Source organism: Cryptomeria japonica, chromosome 5 (genome assembly GCF_030272615.1).
Source record: "Cryptomeria japonica chromosome 5, Sugi_1.0, whole genome shotgun sequence".
NCBI lineage: Eukaryota > Viridiplantae > Streptophyta > Pinopsida > Cupressales > Cupressaceae > Cryptomeria > Cryptomeria japonica.
Genome location: NC_081409.1, coordinates 54,396,698 through 54,418,454, shown reverse-complemented (window position 1 = coordinate 54,418,454; position 21,757 = coordinate 54,396,698). Strand labels below are relative to the sequence as shown.

Here is a 21,757-nt window from a genome sequence, read left to right as displayed (position 1 = left end):
TGTCGCATGACCCAGCTGGGGGACCTCAATGTCCTCCACATCCTCATCCATGCTCTTTGAAGGAACCCTGAGAATCTTGCTTTTCCTTGCATTCACTGCCTTATCCTTCTTCACCATCTTCATGCTACCCGAAGGGGAATTACCCTAGGAAATGGCATGCAAAACTTTGGCTTAATCATTCATCTTGTAGAGACCTTCATTAGTGTTATCCATTTCCACCTTGCTAACCGCCACCACCGTAGTCAATGGGCAATGGGAAATGTTGACACCTTTCCATTCCCCTCTTCTTCTACCTATAATTATAGCCCTACCTAGTACTTTTTCCATCAATATCAAAAGGGAGGGGAATAAGGGGTCACCTTTCCTTACCCTGTATGAAGAATAAAAGAAGTCACAAGGGAATCAACCCATTTACAAGAATTGAAAACTTAGCACCAGTCAAGAATGAAAGCACCCATTTGATTGACAATTTATCAAAAGCCATCTTAGTAAGTACAAAGAAAGGGACTTCCTGGTTCACTCTATCATAAGCTTTGAGCATGTCTAATTTAATTATTGTTTCTTGAGATCTCTCTTCTTGCACCAAGTGAATCGCCTCATTTGCAAGGATAGCCCCATTTGAATCTTCATATTTGGTGGAAGCTCCAACTTATAAGCTACCTCCTAGATTTTTTGATGAATATACAAGGCCTATAATACTTGATCTTGACTTTAACAGGCCTATTTATTTTCAAAGAACTCTAGTTTTATGGTTCAAATATAAAAAGAACTAAATATTTTACCTCAAAAACTCTTTCTATTCCATTCTTGTCTACACACATCTTTTGGTGATTTAACCATAATACAAGTTATGCTTCAATGATTGATATTATATTACCCAAGTCACCTACTAAATAAAAATAGAAATAACATATTAAATCAATATTTAGATGGTTAGTATATTCATTACTAAATTTAATGGATAACTATGAATATAAAATTACTTAGCATTGTTCTTAAAACTTTTTTTCGGTTGTGGCACTCTCCTTGGGCTCACAGACCAATCACATAACCGAAGCCATAGGAGCCTTCTAGGTAATCGATCAGGCAAGTAGAATGAATGTTAAAAACATATGGATCGAGGGTGACTTAAACAACATTATCGAGTGCCCTCTAGGTAACTCTTCCCCTTCATGGACAATTAAAAGTTGGATTGATGAAGCTAAAAATATTTTATCCAACTTTGATAAAATTAGAATATCCCATTCATATAAGGAAGCTAATGTGATGGCCGATTATTTTCCCAATAAGGGGGTCAAGTTCAATGGCCATCAGATGTGGCAAGCCTATAATGAGCTAGAAGATGATATTAGGGCCTTATTAGACTATGATGTTCTTCATGGGAAACTTGCTAGTTTTAATAATGATTAAGCATATTACAAAGGGGTACTGTATCGTTATTCAGTATGGTGGTGGTGCATTTATTACTTCTTTGGGTGATGAGAGATGGCACGTATTGTGGGTGCATAGGTATCGATGTTGGCACTTTTATCAGCTAATTTGTTAGGACACAAGTAGAAGGAAAGTCTATGAGAAGATGGGGGGAAGCAGAAAGAGAGTCGAACCAAAAAACTATGAGAAGCATAAGAAAAACTCAAAAGTCTGGAGGCAAATTGAGAGGGGAGGGCTGAGTCCTTTCGTGGAGAAACTCCATGGCGCTAACCCATAAACTATTAAGTATTTTTCCAAAAAATGGATGGAAGATAGAATTGCGCTCTCTAAAAGGTTGGTTAAAATTGACGAGAATCTTATAGGGGAAGTTACTAGGATCTCTACTAACGGGGTGAAATTCTTCCATGACAGAAAGTTTTCGGATGAAGCATTCATCAAATTCTCAAAATATGATGAGGAAAGGGAGGCACTTGTTAAAATCTCAAACAGTTACTTTGAGGCCGGAAAGATTAAGATGTTATGGAGAGAGGGGCTCAGAGTCATCATGGACTATATCATGGTGGAGGGCAGATTTACCAGAGTTTATGGCTACCATTTTTCCCTTCTTAATCATTTCTGACACAAGGTTAGGGTTTCTTTCCCCTTTTACCTATTTTGTTCTCTAAAACATTATATCCTGGAACATCAAAATAGCCCTAGGAAGTATCCCATTCTGCATGGTGGCCTCATTCAGTTAATCCACGAGCATTTTCAAAATATGTCAACCACTTCCAACCTCATTTTGGCTCCGGCCTCAGAAGGATACAATACTGACTTTAGTATGTTCGAAGGGAATGATGAATGAGATACTGATTGGGAAGAGGAAGAGTCCCCTTCCTCTAAGAATGTGTCTAAGAAAAACTCTCAGAGCAAGCCACTGGTCAAAAAAGCTTCCTCTGTGAAAACCCTTGTTGGCTCTTCTCATAAAGCTGAAACTAAGGAGAAGACCTCTCTCAAGAATAAATTGGTCTCCTACTCGAAGGATTCACCAGAGGATTCCCTTGCTCACCATGGTCCCTCTGATGGCTCATTCACCTCTCACCCTACCACTGACAGAGAAAATAGGCCCAGATTCCCTAGAGACCTCAGACATGAAGATCACTGCTTCAAACCGGACTAGGAATTCTCTGATGACATTTCTGGCAATTGCTAGAAATGGTGCTATGGATTTCTTCAGGGTTATTAAGTGGGTATTTCATGAAATAAAGGACCTTAACATTAAGAACATAGCGGTGTCTGGTAAACTGGATGAAATGGTTACTAAAGGGGTGTCTCGAAATGCTGCTTGAGTTTTGTGGACCAAAGAAGAGAAGATGTCAATGGCTAAATGCCTTCAAAGAATAGTCAACCCCATGGACAAGATGAAGAAGGACAATGAGAATGAGGTTAAGCATCTAGAAGGGGAAATTGGCAAAATCTGGGATACAATTAACACCATTGTGAAGCAAAGCCACATAATTGTGAATAATTCGGCCACTTCTATGAGCACATTGGTAGATAAGATAGAAAAAAGCTAGTAGCAAACCCTGTTTGTGGACCCAAAAACTGATAAGAACAAAAGTAAGAAAGAGGATTCCTACCCCTCAAGGAGGACAAGAGCCAACCTGAAGAGAAAATCGGATTCCTCTATTAAGAAGATTCAGGAATTGAAGAAGGCGGCTCAAGAGATGAATAACCTTGAAGTTGAAATTGCTAAAACTTTAAAGTCCTTAGGTTAGTTGTGTTTGTCTTGTTTAGGCTTTTTACTATCTTTTGGCTCATTGTTGCTGTCCTTTTGTCTATTTGGCAACTTTCCTATTTTAGTGGACTTTATTTCAATATTCTTATGGTTTATAAACTTTGTGGTTTCGGGTCCCTGTAAAAACCATTTTTTCCTTTATCAAAAATAATTTTCTTTACGCTAAGTCTAAGGAGATTTAACAATGAGTTGTGATGTAGGAGCATCTAGGTTCACAAGCAATCCTACATACCCAAAAAAATATTTTCCTTTTCTTGTATATTTTTTGTATTCTTGGCATAGGTTGGGCTTGAAGAGAATATTGTAGAGTGTTACAATTTTTCATAAAGAAACTAATATTTTCCATTTCATTCTTGTCTTATTCTTTCAATTTGGGCACCAAAATGGTGAATGTAAAAAAAAATACAATTAATGATTCTTCATTTACCAAAGGAGCATGACTTCTTTTAGTATTTTATTCATTTTATAAATTAAAATAAATCAAAAGGCATTTTATATAGTGTAGTGACATTTCAAAAGAAAGTATATACTTATATTTCATGTTTTTGAAGGAAATTGAGAGGTCAATTTTAGGGAAATGAAAGAGAAGATTTGTTTGCCACTTTTAGGTACCTCAAAAAGTATATTAGCCTCTATAAATCAAACCTTTATTTGTGTTAAGAGGTAGAAATTAACAATAGAAAGGTTGGATAGAGAAATTGTTGGTTGCTCGAAAGAATTGCATAAGGAAAAGTGTAGGCAATTAGCTTGCCAAGTGGAGAAAGATAGAATAATAGAAAGAAAAATTTACAAGTTTGTTTGTGGGATTGAAGGTAGCTATGAGAAATACAAGATGAAGTTAATATTGGATTATAAAATAATAGTGAAGCCAAGAAGGTGTGAAGTCTTAATAAGTCAAATAATTGTAGGTATGAATTGCCCAAAAGCATTGTAAAATATATAAATTTTTGTTTGTTGTTGAAATTCTTCATAGTTTTTATTGTTCTTAAGGAATTTTGTGGTATGGATGTATATATGAAGGTTTAAATAAATTAATATTTTATATTTTTGTTTATAGATAATAGATTAGATGGGACATCAAGGCCGGAAGATTAGGTAGTTTGATAAAACCCCTCGATCTTGACTACATCAAATATTATCAAAGCTAGAATATCACTAGCATGGTGAGTAAGTATGCTTGATAATTGTTGTATGAGAGTAAAAAAGAAAGAAGACAAAATTATGAGAGATTTTTCTTTTCACATGATTGAAGGATTTTCTTGTTATTGGAGGCATGAGAAGGGGTCTGTAATTTCTATCCTCCAGTAAAGATAAAGCGTAGAAAGCATACAAATCCTTCAACTAAGAGAGAGTGGGTACAAGGGGTTTTGTGATGTAATTCCTCTAGAATATTTGTTAGGTAGATGATAGTGCCATTTGATAGTTTATGTTGTAAGGAGGAATTGTAGTTGAAAAGGGGAGGGAGTCTCTAAGGGGATTATTTAATTTTATAAAGATGTGTTCAAACGATAGTATAAGATGGGTCACAATGAACCATGTAAGAATTTTGTTTTGGGAACAATAATGGGAAGAGCAAGAAGTAAATAGATTTAAGAAAAAAATTTATGAGTATTTGTTAAATATTGAGGCTAGAGTGGATGCCTTATAGAATTCCTTAGAGAAGTCTTATTCTTTTATTGATATTTGATTTTAGGAAATGAAACAAAGTATAAAATAATGATTTTTCACCAGAGACATGTCTATTGGAAGGCATGGATGGAAAGAGTGAAGAAGGGGAAATGAATGCAATGGTGCCTAAATATGGATAATTACGAAAACTGAGAAGTGAACAGGTCACGAAAAAGTTGATATGATGGACTTTAGTCATCGTAGTTATGTTGAGGTGATTGGTGAGGATGGAGAAGATTTGTTAATGAGAGAGGAGATAAAAAAGATAGAAGAATTATTTGTAGTACAAGAAATTGTGGTAGCTTTTTTAGATGAAGATGATGTTGTAGTGATATAGTTTGAGGAGGGTGTAAAAAATAAAGAAGAGTGTCTTGAAAATTTTACTAATGGAGATGAGAAGAAAAACATCACAAAAAAGGATGCAAAGATGAATCCAGTAGCCAATTGTGACGAGGGAAATTTTATTGTAGTAAAATAAGTTGTAAATTTTATTATATTTTGTAATGAAATCCATTTTACTTCATTTCTAATATTGAGAGTTGAAAAGTGAAGAAGAGGATATGAAAATTTTCAATCGCAATGGAGTTGTAGGTGCAAATTAGTATGAAATGCTGCAAGTTGCAATGTGGATGATGTGAGATTTTGGAGGAGGCTAGATAATGGTATGTTATATCCCACCAAGGAGGAGAAAAGAGGACAAATCATCTGGAGGATGAGGATGGTTCATGGTGAATGCAAGTCCACAAAATGAAAAAAGAAGAAAGCACATGCTTGGTGGAGGAGGACAATAATGTACCAAAAACATGTTGGAAGAAGCAAAAGAAAGAAAGAACAATCATGCTACCTATTCCCATTATATGGGTACACTACAAGTCATTTATGAATTTAAAGGGTATTCCTATACTTGAGTTTATTTTTGAGCTATGCTCACAAACTTCTTAGTTGGTGTGTTTGATGTAAGAGCATCCGGGCTCACAAGAATTCCTACATCACCAGAAAATATTTTATTTTTATTGTTTAATTTGAGTAGTCTTGGGATAGGTTGAGTTTTAACACAGCCTTGTTATGTGTTACAAATTTTCAAAGAAAGTAACTTTTATTATTTGATTATTTTCATATTCTTTCAATATAGGTGGTAAAATATCAAAAAAACTAGTGAATTTTGAAAAAAAAAATAATTAATGAATCTTAAATAATCAAAATATCATAACAGTTTTTTTTTTTTTTCATTTTCTAAATTAAAATACATCAGCTATTTGTTGTATATGGTGCAACAATATTTTGAAGGAAAAAGGTATACTTTATTTCATGTTTTTGAAGGAATTTGAGAGGTCAAGTTAAGGGAAATGAAAAAGAAGATTTGGGTGCCACTTTTTGATGACCCACAAATGTATTAGACTCTATAAAATGCAGCCTTTAATAGTTTTAATAGGTACCAATAAATAGCAGCAAGGTGTATTTATAGGGTTTAATGAATCCATGAGAGATATAGGATGAAGTTAATATCATATTTCAAAAGAGAGATTAATTCAAGAATGTGGAAAGGCTTAAAAAATTAAACACCTACATGCATCAAGCGCCTAGAAACATTATAAAATTTGTGAATCTCATATTTTGTTTTTGATAAGGATAAACAGGTTTTACAAGGACCCGAAACCTAAAGTTTTACAACAATCGGCCAACAACCAAACCGGCAAGAAACAACAACAAAACGGGGGAGAAACCCCGAACAGAAACAAAAATAAAAAAAATACAGACAACAAGAAAAAGCAAAAAATCTCTCAGTTAAGTGAGAGCACCAGATCTTTGTTCTTTTGGATGAAAATCTTGTTTATTTCCTCAAGCTCCTCCATGATGAAGCTGGAGGTACCCTTGTTGTTGCTTCTTCTCCTAGTTCTGGAATTGGGTCCAGTGGTTTTGTTGTCTCCAGCAACTACATCATCTACTCCAAGATCTTTCACCAGGTTATTGTGGAAGGATCTATAATCAGCAACCATGTCATTAATATTTTCAAGCCCCTCAATGTTGTTGTTCATGGCTTCTTTACTAATGTCGACCAGGTTCTTGAGATTTTTCTTAGTCTCAGCCATGGATTGTTCCACTTTATCAATCCTTTGTTTGTGGTTACATTTCATTACCTCGACATTTTGAGAGAGTTTTTGAGTCATGATCATGAGTTTTTCCGGCTTGCTAGGTTCAGGGGAAGCAGTGAAAATGTCAATTAATTTTTTAACCCCCATTTTGTGGGTGTCAATTTTGTGCTCGACCCACTTCCAGCAGCACTCCTGGCTTCTGGTGGCTTCCATGACAAGATTCATCAGACTACCATCCTTCCCGTGATTATCTTTATGGACATTGATAGGGATGTCCAATTTAATCCCTTGGTTTGTAATCTTTGGGCTGTGATCCTTCGCCACCAAATTTTTCTTTTTGGTGAGGGGTTCGGCCTTGGAGATCAACTTGTTGTTGGTTTTGTACTTGCTAGCTGCCCATTTGGGGGAGTTCTTACTGCCAAGCGTCTTAGGAGTGACCATCTTTTCCTTTTCATTCATAGGTTCGTATTCAAGGTCATCAATAGGAACCCCACTATTGTCTAGGTCCATCTTTGAATCAGAGACATCTTGGACCTCCATCTGCAGGCCAATCTCGGCAAGCAGGGGTACAATTGCAAGGGATTTAGCATGTTCCATGATAAGGACAATAAGTCACTCATCAAGAACAGGGTTGTTAGGGTTTTCTAGGTGCTTTTCCAGGCTATTCTCAAGGGAGGAGGCAAGATAGAAGGGAACAAAGATAATTTACCCATGACGAAAATGATTTAGGATAGTGATATGGTAGGAGAAGATGCTTGCATACCTAGCATCTAGGGTGATATACCTCATTATAAACTCTGCCATGTCATCCCATGGGGCCATGGGGCCATGAGGTCTTTTCTATTATAGCTGCCATCGGCCATCTTGGTGACTCTGGAGCGCTCCTTATCTTTGTCGAAGAAACTCGACAAATCCTCCTCCCTATTTTTTCTATCCATGTAAAACCTTCTTCCAATCATAGCTAGACCAATGACCATCGCCACCAAAGTTTCATCAATCTAATAATCAGCACCATAAGCCCTGAGACTCCCTTTTTTCCGTTCATTAACAAAGGCCTCTGTAATCAGAGGAGAGGGGCCATGAAGTCGGTCCAGGTAGGGGACAAGACCAACATCAACGACTTCTTGCCACACATCTTTATTCTTTTTTCACTTCTCGCAAGTAGAGGGCTCTTGTCTATTCTTATCCCCTCACATTATGCTCTTGGTCACCAGATAATAGGAGAAGGGGCTCACTATCACCAACCAGTCACAAAAAATGGGCCACACCCAAAGGATATCAAAACAGTAGCAGAAAAACCACACAATGAGATAGGATATCAAGTCGCCGAAGAGGTTTCTAGACTTTTGAATAGGGGAAAACTAGAAAGAGTCATTTTGCTATCAACTCAGCCATGTCATGATGAGGGATCATTGATTAACGCAGTAATCGTTACCTGCCAGATCGCACAGATTTTTCAGGGAAAGCATCCCTGCTACTCCACCAATTGGTTGCCACGTATCCCACTGCTAGATTGGCCAGTAGATTTTCCAACTTATTGCCTTCCTGGTATGTGTGCGAGATTTTGAAATCTGTCAGTTCATTAATTATATTTCGGCCATCCTTGATCAGGGTGGCAATCGTCCAGCTAGGATCTGTGCGACCACTCAAGTAGTTGACAGTGTTTACCAAGTCAGACTCTAGCCACACTTTAGTAAACCCCTCTCTTTTAGCCATGTGTAGCCCAATGTGGGCAACATTGGCTTCCGTGTAGTGGTTAGTCTAGGTGCCCAAGGGGAGCGCCACTGCAGAAACCAACAATTTCATATTTTGTTGAAACCCTTCATAGATGTTATTTTTCTTTAGGAATTTTATTGTATGAATGTATATATGAAGGTTGAAACAAAGATAGTTTTCATATTTTTGTTTCCACATTATGAATTGGATGGGATATTAAGGTCGAAAGATTGAGAAGTTTGTTAAAACCCCTCAATCTTAACTACATCAAGTTGGAAATGTAAGAGAACAAATTATGAAATATAATGTGTTTTTGTGGTTAATTGGTTCAAATTACATTGACTATCTATACAGAATATGATTTATATTTTTGGCCTCATGCTCAATAGAAAACTTAGAATTTGGTTCTCAAAGAGTAGATATTGTCTTGCCATAATAAACATTAAAAATTTGGACAATTTTTTTTTGCATGATTTGAGTAACAAAATCTTGTCATATTCTCTTCTTACATTAATTCCTATATAATAATGTGCCTCTATAAGACAAATTATTTAAATTTTTTTGATAAATCTCTTTATATTTCACCAATCAAACATATAGTGTTACTTATTATGGTTAAAAAACCATCATATAATAAAATAAAAGAAACATTCCCATATTCATGTTACTTTATGCACCAATAAATATCACATTTATTTTCCTTAAATCCTTATTTGTGCTACTTATTAATTTTTTCATACCATGACCTTGGTAGTTGTTAAAGACAATAGAGTTCTTTCTTTAACTTGCATACAAAATTATCCTCCCTTTTGTACAAAAACTTTAGGATGCATAAAATATATCTATTCATTTAAATAACCATTAAAAAATTATGAATTAACATCCATACATAAGTAGTAGGACTTAAGCATGAGTTAATAAATAATAATCATTCCAACACATTTGATGTATATCTCAATTATTATTACTAGTGGGTGAATTCATAAATATAATGGTATTCAATTTTAGGTAAGTCTATTATTTCTTTTTGTGAATAAAATTTTACAAGAAATTAAGTTAAGATTATTAATACTTCCATTAACAATGAAATTAGATATGAAAAACCATCTACAGATTATAGAAAAAACCATCTAGGGATTATAGAAATTATATTTGTAGATTGCTTAGTCCATTTTCAAGTGCCATTTTCTATAACTTATAATTTTCTTCATGCCTAGAATATTGAAGGATAATTAACATTAATATATAACAAGTGATTTGATTATTAGTACTTGTAAGTTTCAATTATATCTGAAAATTTATATATAATATAATTTATTGTACGAATATAATGTATAATAAACGAAATAGAATGATTTTAAGATTTATATGTCCTCTATTCATTATGTGGATTTTTTAATTTTATTACTGTTTTCTTATTCCTTACAATCAGTATCTAAGCTGTAAAAAGGTCTTGTAAGCGCATCGAAAATCATTCAACTTGTTTTCAACTGTGTCGATGTGAGGGAGAGACATATGCTGTTGAAGTACGTAAGGAAAAATGTGTAGAGTTTACAAGAAAATATATGCAAAGAAGAGAAGAGCACTAGGTTGGAGGAGAAGCATGACGGTGTGGACCAGCCCTGTGAGGAGCCAATAAAGATTTTTCGGTCATTGATTTGTAGATGTTGCGATTGGAAATTAGGGGGTAAATCCATTCTTTTAACTTTATTGGTTTTTTTTTTATCAGTAAATGGCAAAGCCAAAAAAATTTAAACTATATAAAAATATTATGGGATTTTAACTTTCATCGTTGATCCTAAAGTATTTTTTATTTCTCTACTGCTGATTTCAAGGTGCTATTGGTTGTGAGATTATAATAGAATAGGGTGAGACTAATGTGTTTGGCATTGTGTGGAAGTCACTAGGATAAAATTAGAATCATTAATTGAAGTCAGACATTGCTGGCTAAATGGAATAATTGAGAGGATTATGTATATTAAAAATGAAGTTTAATAAGATTGTTATTCAAAGAATAAGCTTAATTCTAAAATAGCCAGTTAATATCTGGAAGGGAGAGTAAAAATGTACAGCTAGTCAATTTATTTAGAGGTGGGGTCATTAGTGAGCAAGGAGTCTCAATTTTCAGATAAGTATATTTCTTTAAATGTTTCGAAGGATTTTTTTATTGAAGGTGAGAATTTTTTATTTTGTGATGAATGAGGGTTGATAGATGTATGAAATCTGTTGATTACAATTTGTAAGTGGATATCAGTTTTTGGGTTTTCTGATCTGCGTGCCTTAAATATTTGTATGGCCTTATTGCTATTGAGAGAAAAATTTGCTTTGAAATAGAGTGAATAAGGAATGTTCAAAAACTGAACTATAAAAAGACTTATCATAAGGAAAAGTAAAGGATTTATTAATTCATCATTATTAGATTATGTGATAAGGGAAATTGTTTTGTTTTGTTTTGTTTTGTTTTATGTTTTTGTTTTTTTGGGATAAAAGTGGATAGAACCACTGAACTATATTAAATTTTAAAAGTTTTTAATAGTGTCTGGTTCAAAAAGTACTGAAGGGAAAGAACCAGTAAGAAAACCCTAAAGTATTGCTTAAGTAACACAAGCCTATTCTACCCAATACCAAATGCCCATTGGCATAGTACATCAAAAAACCCATGATAAGGGAAATTGTTATTATAAGGTGGTTTTTTTTGTTGTTTTTTTGTGTTGAGAGAAATTTTAATTTTTTTAGGTATATATATTGTGATTTATTTTGTAATAATATGATTTTATCTTTATATATTAAAATTAGCGATTCAAAAAATAATATCAAATAAAAGAATGTTGTAGTCAAATTTGTTTATTATGATAAGAGATATATAGGTTACATGATAAAAAATCTAATGCCTTAGAAAAGAGGAAAGATGTTGAACAAGATGTTCATTCTAGTATTTCCACACAATAATAGAGTGAAAATATTACTATGAGAGTTTGGGAGCCTCAAAAAATAAATAAAAGAAAATGTGGTTTTGGTTATAAGGGCTTTGTTGGTTATTGTGCTCAAAAGTATTTGAAACCATGAAATTTATATTTGAAGGTCTTATGAATGTGCTCAAGCCGAATCATCATCTACAAATGTTAAATTGGTTCAACCAAAATTGTGTTCTTATTGTGGTCATCCTAACCATAAATCCATTGATATTTTATGTACACATGTCTACAAATGTTAAATTGGTTCAACCAAAATTGTGTTCTTATTGTGGTCATCCTAACCATAAATCCATTGATATTTTATGTACACATGTCTACAAATGTTAAATTGGTTCAACCAAAATTGTGTTCTTATTGTGGTCATCCTAACCATAAATCCATTGATATTTTATGTACACATGTCTTCTTCATCTGATCAACATTCATATGATCTCTTTTCATTGGTTTCAAAAGAAAGTATAAAAGGCCTATCTTTTTTATTAAGATAGGGTTGGCTTCTAATACGGTCCAAACCATGGAATAAAACAACGAGGTTACCGAAGGGGTAACCAACAATAGTACCAAAAAAATAGAAGATTGAAACAATATTATAACAATATCTAGCAAGGTTGCAAAGAAACCAAACAACTAGTACAAGCTGGAAGAACGAATTAAAATTTGGATTGGGACTGAAATTCACCCGTAGTCGAATGACCTGAGAGGGTGAAAACTTCAAAGAAGGGCATTTCTTCTACACCATAAAATTTTCCGAGAAACAGTATAATCAAAAGCTAAAATTTTAAGAGTAGTTTATAACCCTATGCTATGTGTTACTAATACTTGGTTTAAATTAGTCCTAGGGGAGACATATGATGGTTATTTGGATATTGTAGTTGTGACATCCTTGATATAGACTGAGTCACATGCTTTAAATTAGGTTATGTTGAGTGTTGTTGAAGTCTTTATTGATGATGTTGATAATGTTGGTTGTGATGACAAGGATGTTGATAATAATGTTTGTGATGACAATGATGTTGATAATATTGTTCGTGATGATAATAAGTTTTTGGAATAATGTTGGTACTACTATTATTGATTGTAGGTTTGATATTGCTGATATCTATATTTTTATGGTTTCTCTTAATGCTTCGATGTTCTTGATTTAAATTTCCATGATTTATTTTATTGATTTTAATGGAATTGTTATTGCAAAAAGGTTTTTTGTTGGCATGTGTATAGAAAGTTCAATTGAAAATCTCACAAATATGAATTATGTATGTTTCAGATGTTTTATAGCTTCATTGATTCTATTCCATCATTAGTTTATTTCAGATTTTTTATAAGTTGGTGATAGCTTTGGACATTATTTAGTTCTAAAAATTATAGATTTGTTTTCAGAATATTAAAAAGTACCTATCTATTATTAATATCTAGTTTGATATTGGAGGATCTAGAGTATTGGATATTTCAGAAAGATAACGAATGACTATTTGGGATCATAATTTGGAGTGAAGATTAACAAAATGACTCATGATGATCAACTATAGTTTTATCATCTTTGATTGAAGTGAGCAGTAAAAGAGTGACACTGCATTTATGATTGGAAAATGTAGATACACCATTTATGGGAGATGGGTAGGGAGGAACCCTAAGTCAAGAAAGTGTTGTAGCACATAGTTTGATTTTTTCTTCAAAATATTCATTATCAAGGAGAAAGGATGAAATAAGGACAATTCTTTTTTTTCAATGTTCATTATGAGGGAGAACGGAGGATAATGAACACTAGTTTATACTTAGTTATTTTTAATAGGTTTTTGTTAAAATTTCAAATCTATATATACAATAATATATTCTAAAAAACGTAATGGAGAATGAAAAAAATGGAACTAACTTTATGTTTTATATACCCCTCTATTGTGTAGTATGTAGAATTTTTAATTTTATTATTAGGTTTATATTCCCTTGCATTTATATATTCTTCGAGATTCCTAGATTCATTAAATATTAGAGTTATATTTGTACATTTCATGAATCATTAGTACATATCATTGACTTGTATAATTGGTCTTCTTAATGCTTGATTGATTGGTGGAATTTCTTCTTCACTATCTATTACATCAAGAAAACATTGATCATCTTTTTTATCCATACTTTTTATACAATCACTTTATTTTTCAACAAGTATATATGAAATATATTATTTTTCATATTTATAAAATATAGCATCTCTACCAACAAACACATTACAAGTAACCTAATTATACATTGTGTAAGTGTTTTCCTAATAAAAATAACCAATGAAAAATATATTTTACTTAATCTGTATCAAATTTTCTTCTATTTTATTTTGGAATATGACAAAAATTCTTTCAATAAATATTTTTATGAATGACACCATTTTGGTGATGATAATGAAGTAATACGTATTATTCTTTTACACCATTTTCCTTGCAATATTTTTTTAAAAATGGTGGTCCTCCTTGATATAATCTAAGAATTTTTAAATAATCTCACCCAAATAACCTTTTTGCATTTTATTCACACACATCTATATGTATTACTTAAAGAACATTTTTTTTCTTTAGGAAATTCATTCCTACATTGCTTTCCTTATGCACAACCATCACAATTATCATGCTTATTCTCATAAATTGGTAGTCTTTGAATAAATACTTTTCTTCATACAAAAATAATATCTATAAGAAATTGATTTCATTTATTGATTTATTTCTATAATTACACAAACTTTTATAAGATATCTATTTGATTTTTTCAGTTATCATGATGCCCTTGCATGTTCTTAACATGATAGTCTATTTTCATAAATTCAAATTTTAAACCTTGATATTGTGATTTCTAAGACAAATAATAGACTCTTCTTAATTCCTATAGCATACATAAGATTTGAAGTAGTCCTACATTGCACTATAACAATTTATGTCAAGGAATATATCTATCTCTTATATAGATTTTACTACCAATGTAAGACTTTAAACCAAACTCTATTACATGAAATATTAATAAATACTTTTGAATCAACTTACCAAACTATATTATAATCATTTATTTTAAACAAAAAAATAACATCTAAAATAAATAACTTATTATTATTTAGGTTATCATTTGTCTTGTCTTAACCATTAACAAAGTTATTTTTTTTTTTATATATTATTTAATTTCTATTTTTAATCTATATGTGAAGTGTCCAATTTTACCACAATAATCACAATTTCCTTTTCTCCCATGCTAGAATTTGACAGTAATGGGGCTCTATTTTCCTTATTTTTCTACGTTAGAATTTGACTCTAATTGTGCTCCATCTTCATATTTTTAGATTAGATTTATGTCCTTTCTACTTTGCCCATTTCTTTCCTTTGAATAGCTTTCTTTTCCTTAAACGATAAAAAATGAATTTATAGTAGAATGTCTACAATTGACACGCATCTTCCTTTCCTTTTTCTGAAGAAGTATAGTTACTAAAATATAAAATAGTTGTGTACGTTAATAAACAATTTATTGTCACCCGACATACCATTCAAAGTAGTGTCAGAATGATAAGTACCAAATAGTAAGAAACAAGTATTTATAAAGTGGGAATTTGTTGATTAGCTTTTAAGTACAAATATATAATTCGTAGGAGAGCTGTCTGTCACATAGGAAAGTGGATGCAATTCCATTCAAGCACTAAAACACCTAATCAACCTTATCCCTATCACATAACATCCCCATATGCAAGCTTATCTAGATGATAGTGTACTTGACAATATATATTTATACTTCTCTCTAAACTAATAAGTCAATCAAGTTATCCTCTAGCATGCATTTAATTTGTGCAACTTCGAAATAGTAACTCACTAATTATACAGTTTGTGTTTATAATTTCATACAAAATGTTCAAGAATTGTCTGACAAGATATTATGTCCTATATTCAAGGAAATGATTCAATACTTGACAGACATACTCGAGAATCTTTACATTCTCTCTTTTCTTCCAATCTTAAATAATTGCTTGAGCTATACCTGATTTACCCTCAATACTATTTACCAAACATGGTGCCCTTCCATTAAACTCTGCATCTTAAATTTCCGACTAACACAATTGACACCGTCTAACTTTTGTGATTCAGTTAAGTAATCTGCCAAATTTCCCACGTGAAAAAGACAAGAATATTTCAGTTAAGCGTACATTTTTCACCCAGGCATGCAATTGCGGTTACAATATCAAACTGCCCCTTTCTTTGTACTGTCGTATTACAGAAAAAAATGCAATATCAGCAATTATTTTGCAGAAAGTCTTGTATATCATTATTGGAATGCAGATATCAAAGCCTTTCGTTGGGATTTACTATAGCGGGATTTCCTGTGATATGATGAACATCCAGTGGCCAAGGTAAATAGATGTAGACGGCTACTGCAAGACCGAGCAATGACTTACAGCTCAAACAATGAATTACAATTTATCTCAATAAATGCTTACATTTATCTCATATTGGTTAGCACACCACCTTTTCTTACCTCCATAACTTCTATTGACACACGTAAACATCTATAACTCTAATTTCCACATATCCATCAGTTATTTATCATTCTAACATTGATTACTCAGCAGTATCTAAATGCGATTACTACTTTTGTAGATAGTCTTATAAGTGCGACAAAATCTACACAAATTACATTAATGTAAATGTTGAAGACTTATAGAAGAAATTTAGTAGGATCTGAAAAAAAAAAATTGTGTACAGAAATTATTTGCTTCATTATTGTTATATGCTGCTTTCCTGGATAAAATGAAATAAGAGTTCAAATAAGATTGTTGTTTATTAAGATAAGAGGAGGAAGACCTCGAATTCATTAGAATTGCATATAAAACAACCATCAAAGTAGCAGCGGCTAGTCACCGAAAAGGACTAGTAAAAACTAAAGCAGCTAGAAAATAACATATAAACAACTAACATAAACCTAAAGCATAAACCTAAAGCAGCTAGAAAATAACATATAAACAACTTACAAAGAACCAAAATGTAACTAATACTGAGGAACAAAAAAAATAGCAGAAAGAGCCGAAATATAAGCACACTCTAGCCGAAACATAAGCACACTCTAGAGCAGAAAACCAAGAAACACAGAAGAATGCATTAGGAAAAAGTCTTCCAGCCTGCCACATTAGATCCAATGTCTCTTGCTATCAATGTTGAAATGTGAAGTTTAAATTGGATTCCCATCTTGCAGTGGTTGAGTCATCTTGAATTTCCATCTTGCAGTGGTTGAGTCATCATGACTTTCTTAGCTAGTGCGCCATTAGATGATTGTCGGCATTGCAAATATTTTTTTGACTCACTATAAAGAAAAAGTTTTGCTAGGAAACGTACTATAAATAGTAATTTCCACATGCATTTTACATGTTGTTGTGTGAGTCATACTTACTATATTTACTAAGTTATTTTCAAGTAGGACTGCGCAACTCGGTTGTTTTAGACTGCTCGAAGTCATATTTTGATGGACAGTTTTTGAAGATTGTTGTAACTTGTAATTCTTGAGAATCAATACAAAAGATAATTTGCCCATGATTTTTTACTGGTATATTTTTACCAGTTTTTTCCACGTAAATCCAAGTGTTATGTACTATTGTTCTTCTTTACAATTTTCTACAATCAAAATTGCTCAATATTATCCTATACATCATTCAAAAACATATGACAATAGATTTCAAAAACAATTTTTTATATATTGTACATAAACTGAATATCTATTTAATCTTTTTTGTTAGTTAAGCTGTCATGGCAAGTTATCCATTCTTTATGAGTGATACTGGTTAACGATTTAAGATGTACATTTGTTTTCTGTAGCATGGGAAATTGAATTAAATAGGCTAATAATTATATATCTAGCGGAAGGAATTAGATTTTCTTTTCAAGGATCACGAATTCAAGCGCTGAACCTATTAATAACTGTGTTACAATTTGTACTGCTTGATTATAGTATTCTCTCTTGTTTGTGTTTTGTATAAGTGTCGAGAAAACAATTCAGAGGTACATCGATATCACTGCTCAGAGAATGCAGCCGAATGGACATTTTACTGTCCCCAACATACAGGTAAATTCTTGGGTCGACTGAAATAAACTATAGAAACTTGTTCCCCAAGCTAGTTCTCAAGAATATTATTTCAAATTGAATTGGGTTGACTCTAACTAGGTAAATGATCAGAATTTGAACTATTGGCAAGAGGAAGTCAGAAAACTCAGGCACCAAAGTGACAGTCTAATGAATTCCATCAGGTTTTGCTTCTATCTGTTGCTCGAAACGAATGCATATATCACAGTAGCTCTTAGTATTCTACTGGAAAAATTTAGAGCAAATATCACTGTTAATCAATATGATATTAACGCAGACATTGATTGTTGAATATGGAGTTAATTCAGGCAACTAACGGGAGAAGCCCTTGAACCATTAAGCATAAGTGAACTCCACCAGCTTGAAATTAAGATGGAGAAGAGCCTTGCTTGTGTAAGATCGACCAAGGTGGGTTAAATCAAGAGAAATGTTTTCCTGGGTTTCTTCAATATTGTTGTATCTATTGTAAATTCTTCCCATAAGAGAATAAACGAAAAGTTGGTGGTTAAAATACTATAGAGATGAATCATATTTGCTTTGTTGCCACAGGAGGAAATGCTATTTGAGAAGATAGAGAATCTGCAAACAAGGGTACGAACTATATCGAAGCACATAATAGTATATAAACTAGAAAGTTTCAGCTTTGAGGTTCTTTTGTCCTCTGATTTTGAATTATTTGGAAATTCGAGTTATATAGATTTGTTCTCTTGTTAAATTTATAAATTCATAAATATTTAAATGCATAAAATATGTGGGTAGATGTGTCTCTCGCATAAGACATGATTCATGGTGAGAATTATTTAAAAGTGTAATTAAATATAATTTATTTTTTAATATTTTTTATAAATTTAATTATTTAGTTGGATGATGGAGGTCACATATAAATAGGTTTATTAGTTATTTATATGCAAATAATGAATATTTAACACCAATGATTTCTGGAAAGTACAAAAACTCATCCTTATTTTGAACATCTTTGATTACCTTTGTTCATCATTATCCATGACAATATGTCTCTCATAATTCAATAAAGGAGGTGAAGTCATCAAAACCTTCATAAATTAGACAAGAAACTTGATGATCGATATTACATATTTAAAGATTTAGTAAACGATCTTTGTGATCAATATTAGAACTTTTTAGATTCAACAATGATCTCTATGATCAACACTAAAACTTTGAAGATTCAACAATGATATTTGTGATAAACATTTCAACTTTTCTGATTTGTCAACAATCTTTGTAATGAACACTACAAATTTTTAGACTCAACAATGATTTAAGGTCAATGATACAAATTTTAGATTCAACATTGATGTCTACAATCAACACTAGCCCTCCCTTGCATGAGCCCTCCTAGCTTTCTTTTGTCTTTTGTCTTAGTGTTTTTGTTTGTTTTTGGATGTTGTAAGCTAGTTATTCCATTTAGGAATGACCGTATCATTTCATAGCTCCAATAAAATCTATTGGTTTTAGTCTCACTTCTTGTGATACTTGTTTTGTTTTCTTTCAAGGTTTCTTTGTAAATGGGTCTAGGCCTTGCTCATGTTTTATACCTTAATCAAGACACAACATTTTTTAATATCTAACAATGATCTCTATCTCTACGATCAACACTATAACAATTTTCTATAGCAATGATCTTTGCAATCAATTCCATATTTATCAAATGTAATCCTCTCACATAATTTCAGCCCTCCACAAGATTTCAGTATGCTTATCCTCTTTATTTAATGATGGTAAAAATTATTTAATTGTTGCTTGGAGAAATTTATAGTTTATTCTAGCAACACCTTGAAATTTGATCACTCATTAGTTTAATAAAAGATGTTTAACTTTCGCATTTACTATTTCCATTGTGACTATTTCTACCAACTAACTTTTGATCTACTAACCTCCAAAGAGATTTCTCCATTTGTTTTGTAGTCCTCTCGATGAAATTATAGTCATAAATATGTAAAACCAAAAATATTCAAAATTTTCTTGAATCTTATTTCTTTTGACATAAAACTATTTATTCTTGTACAATATTTTGAACATATTTTCAAAATTTTACTAACAAGATACATCAATCCATCTATAAATCATGTATGTCTGATATTTCATAAGTTCTTTCTTTCAGACTAATTCTTCTATAAACAAATGGTAGAAAGATGAAATTCCAACATGTTTCAATTTTATGTCCACGCCTGTTACAATAAGAACAATATGAATACTACATTTCTTGAATTTACTTGTGTGTTTCTATATTACCTATATCATTGTTTGAATTTTTTTTTTCAAATAAATCCATGACTGTCATTCTTTAGCCTTACACTTGGTTCAATGAGATCTTCAATTCCCAACCCATACAATAAATACAACATAGAAATATGGAAATGATTGAATTAACGAGATTTTCTCTACAACCACAATTGCCTTGCATCCTTACTGTTTAAAAGTTGAGGCTAGCATCTACACAACGCAAAAACAAGTTATATAAGACCACACTCACTCCACTAATATATGATAATAGTTATATGCATCTGAATTTTCTACAAGTCATGCTCTTCTTTGGTGTTTCACAATTTGATTTCAGCTCATAAAGAATGTTGTTAAGCACAGTAGAATGCACTCCAAAATCTCACAATGAATATCCAATCCACCTTACAACACATAATGCACTCAAAATATATTCAAACCATGTCAAAAATTTACATAAAACTATTTAACTCAAAATATATTCAAACCATGTTAAAAATTTACATAAAACTATTTAAATTCACTTCATGCTCTTGAAAATGATTCAACACCATACATTGCTTGATTATTTTAAAACTTCCATACTACTTTCGCTTGCAAATGAATCTTTTGCACCTTTATACAACTGAACATCTTATTTTTCATTCTTTTACATTCTCAATTGTTTATAACTATCAATCTTCCTTCTATAATTTCTATTGCAACAACCAAATTCTAATAATTGATCTTGAATAAATTTGCTCTATCACTAAACTTTTAGATAAAAATGTTGATAGATATGTTTCTTGCACATTACAAGATTTTATAAGAAATATTCTGGAATGTGATTCAATATAATAGCTAAACAAACCAAGTAGAGTATAGTTTAAATCCAGATATAACATTCCAAAACTGAAAAACTAATTTATGAACGAGATTCTGGAAAAGTGTGTGAATTTTGTTTACAGAGTTTCTGGAGAACTTCCGTTTCAATCTAATGACTCAAAATCTTACGTCGTACAATGTACATATTTTAATCATGTACTCATTTCTACATTAAATTATTACTATAATATAACCGTTTGTACTGTCTTCAAGGAATTTCTAATCTATTCTAATAAAGGAAAGAATATGTTTTAGGAGGTGATAACCCATTTATTTGCAGCACTCGTGCTCAACTTGATTCCATGATAACTCCAGTCTGTTTTTATGTGTTTGCTGAAAATAAAAATGGCATTTATTTGCTTTTCAGTTGAAGGAAATAGATGGGTGCACAAGTAGACGAGAGCCGCAGAGCTTCGCTCAGAATGAGTTGCGGATTGTCCAAGACATAAACTTGGAGAGATCTCCTCAGCACTCAAACCCTAATCGTGTGGTTATTCGAACTGCTCTCCGACTCTGGTAAGTAGTTATGCTATTTTTTTTTCCTTCCTATTCATATATGTGAAATGCTTAGTGTCGAACACACTTGTATTGCAGATAAAGATAATCATGGTGATGTAAAATTTCTAGCAAGCTTTATCTTCAGTAAAGCACGATATAGAAGAAAACTTTTTCAGGGTGATTAATTTACCTCCCAGCTATTCTACCAAGCAATGGGGGTAGATTTTCCAATAAAATCAAGGATGTCTCTACAGTCGATGCTGTAGGTAGATCAATGAGAAGTCATTATTCGGTGAACTTATTTAAAGCATATATACTTTAGAGAACTAATATACGATAGAATAAATTTAAATTGAAGCATTTACTTCAGTAACAACATAGATTTTAACTACAATATCTTAAAT

General features: G+C 32.1%; 1 protein-coding gene across 1 annotated transcript in view; it reads left to right on the top strand.

The window, feature by feature from the left end:
* LOC131068576 (agamous-like MADS-box protein AGL11) overlaps nt 1-21,501 on the top strand; it is a 56,054-nt gene extending 34,553 nt beyond the window's left edge. The window contains exons 2-7 of the mRNA XM_058003802.2: nt 17,648-17,717; nt 17,832-17,914; nt 18,059-18,158; nt 18,300-18,341; nt 21,223-21,371; nt 21,483-21,501. Of these exons, the coding sequence (XP_057859785.2) occupies nt 17,648-17,717; nt 17,832-17,914; nt 18,059-18,158; nt 18,300-18,341; nt 21,223-21,371; nt 21,483-21,501 (463 nt within the window). The remainder of the gene's footprint in view (nt 1-17,647; nt 17,718-17,831; nt 17,915-18,058; nt 18,159-18,299; nt 18,342-21,222; nt 21,372-21,482) is intronic.
* The last annotated feature ends 256 nt before the right edge of the window (nt 21,502-21,757 follow it).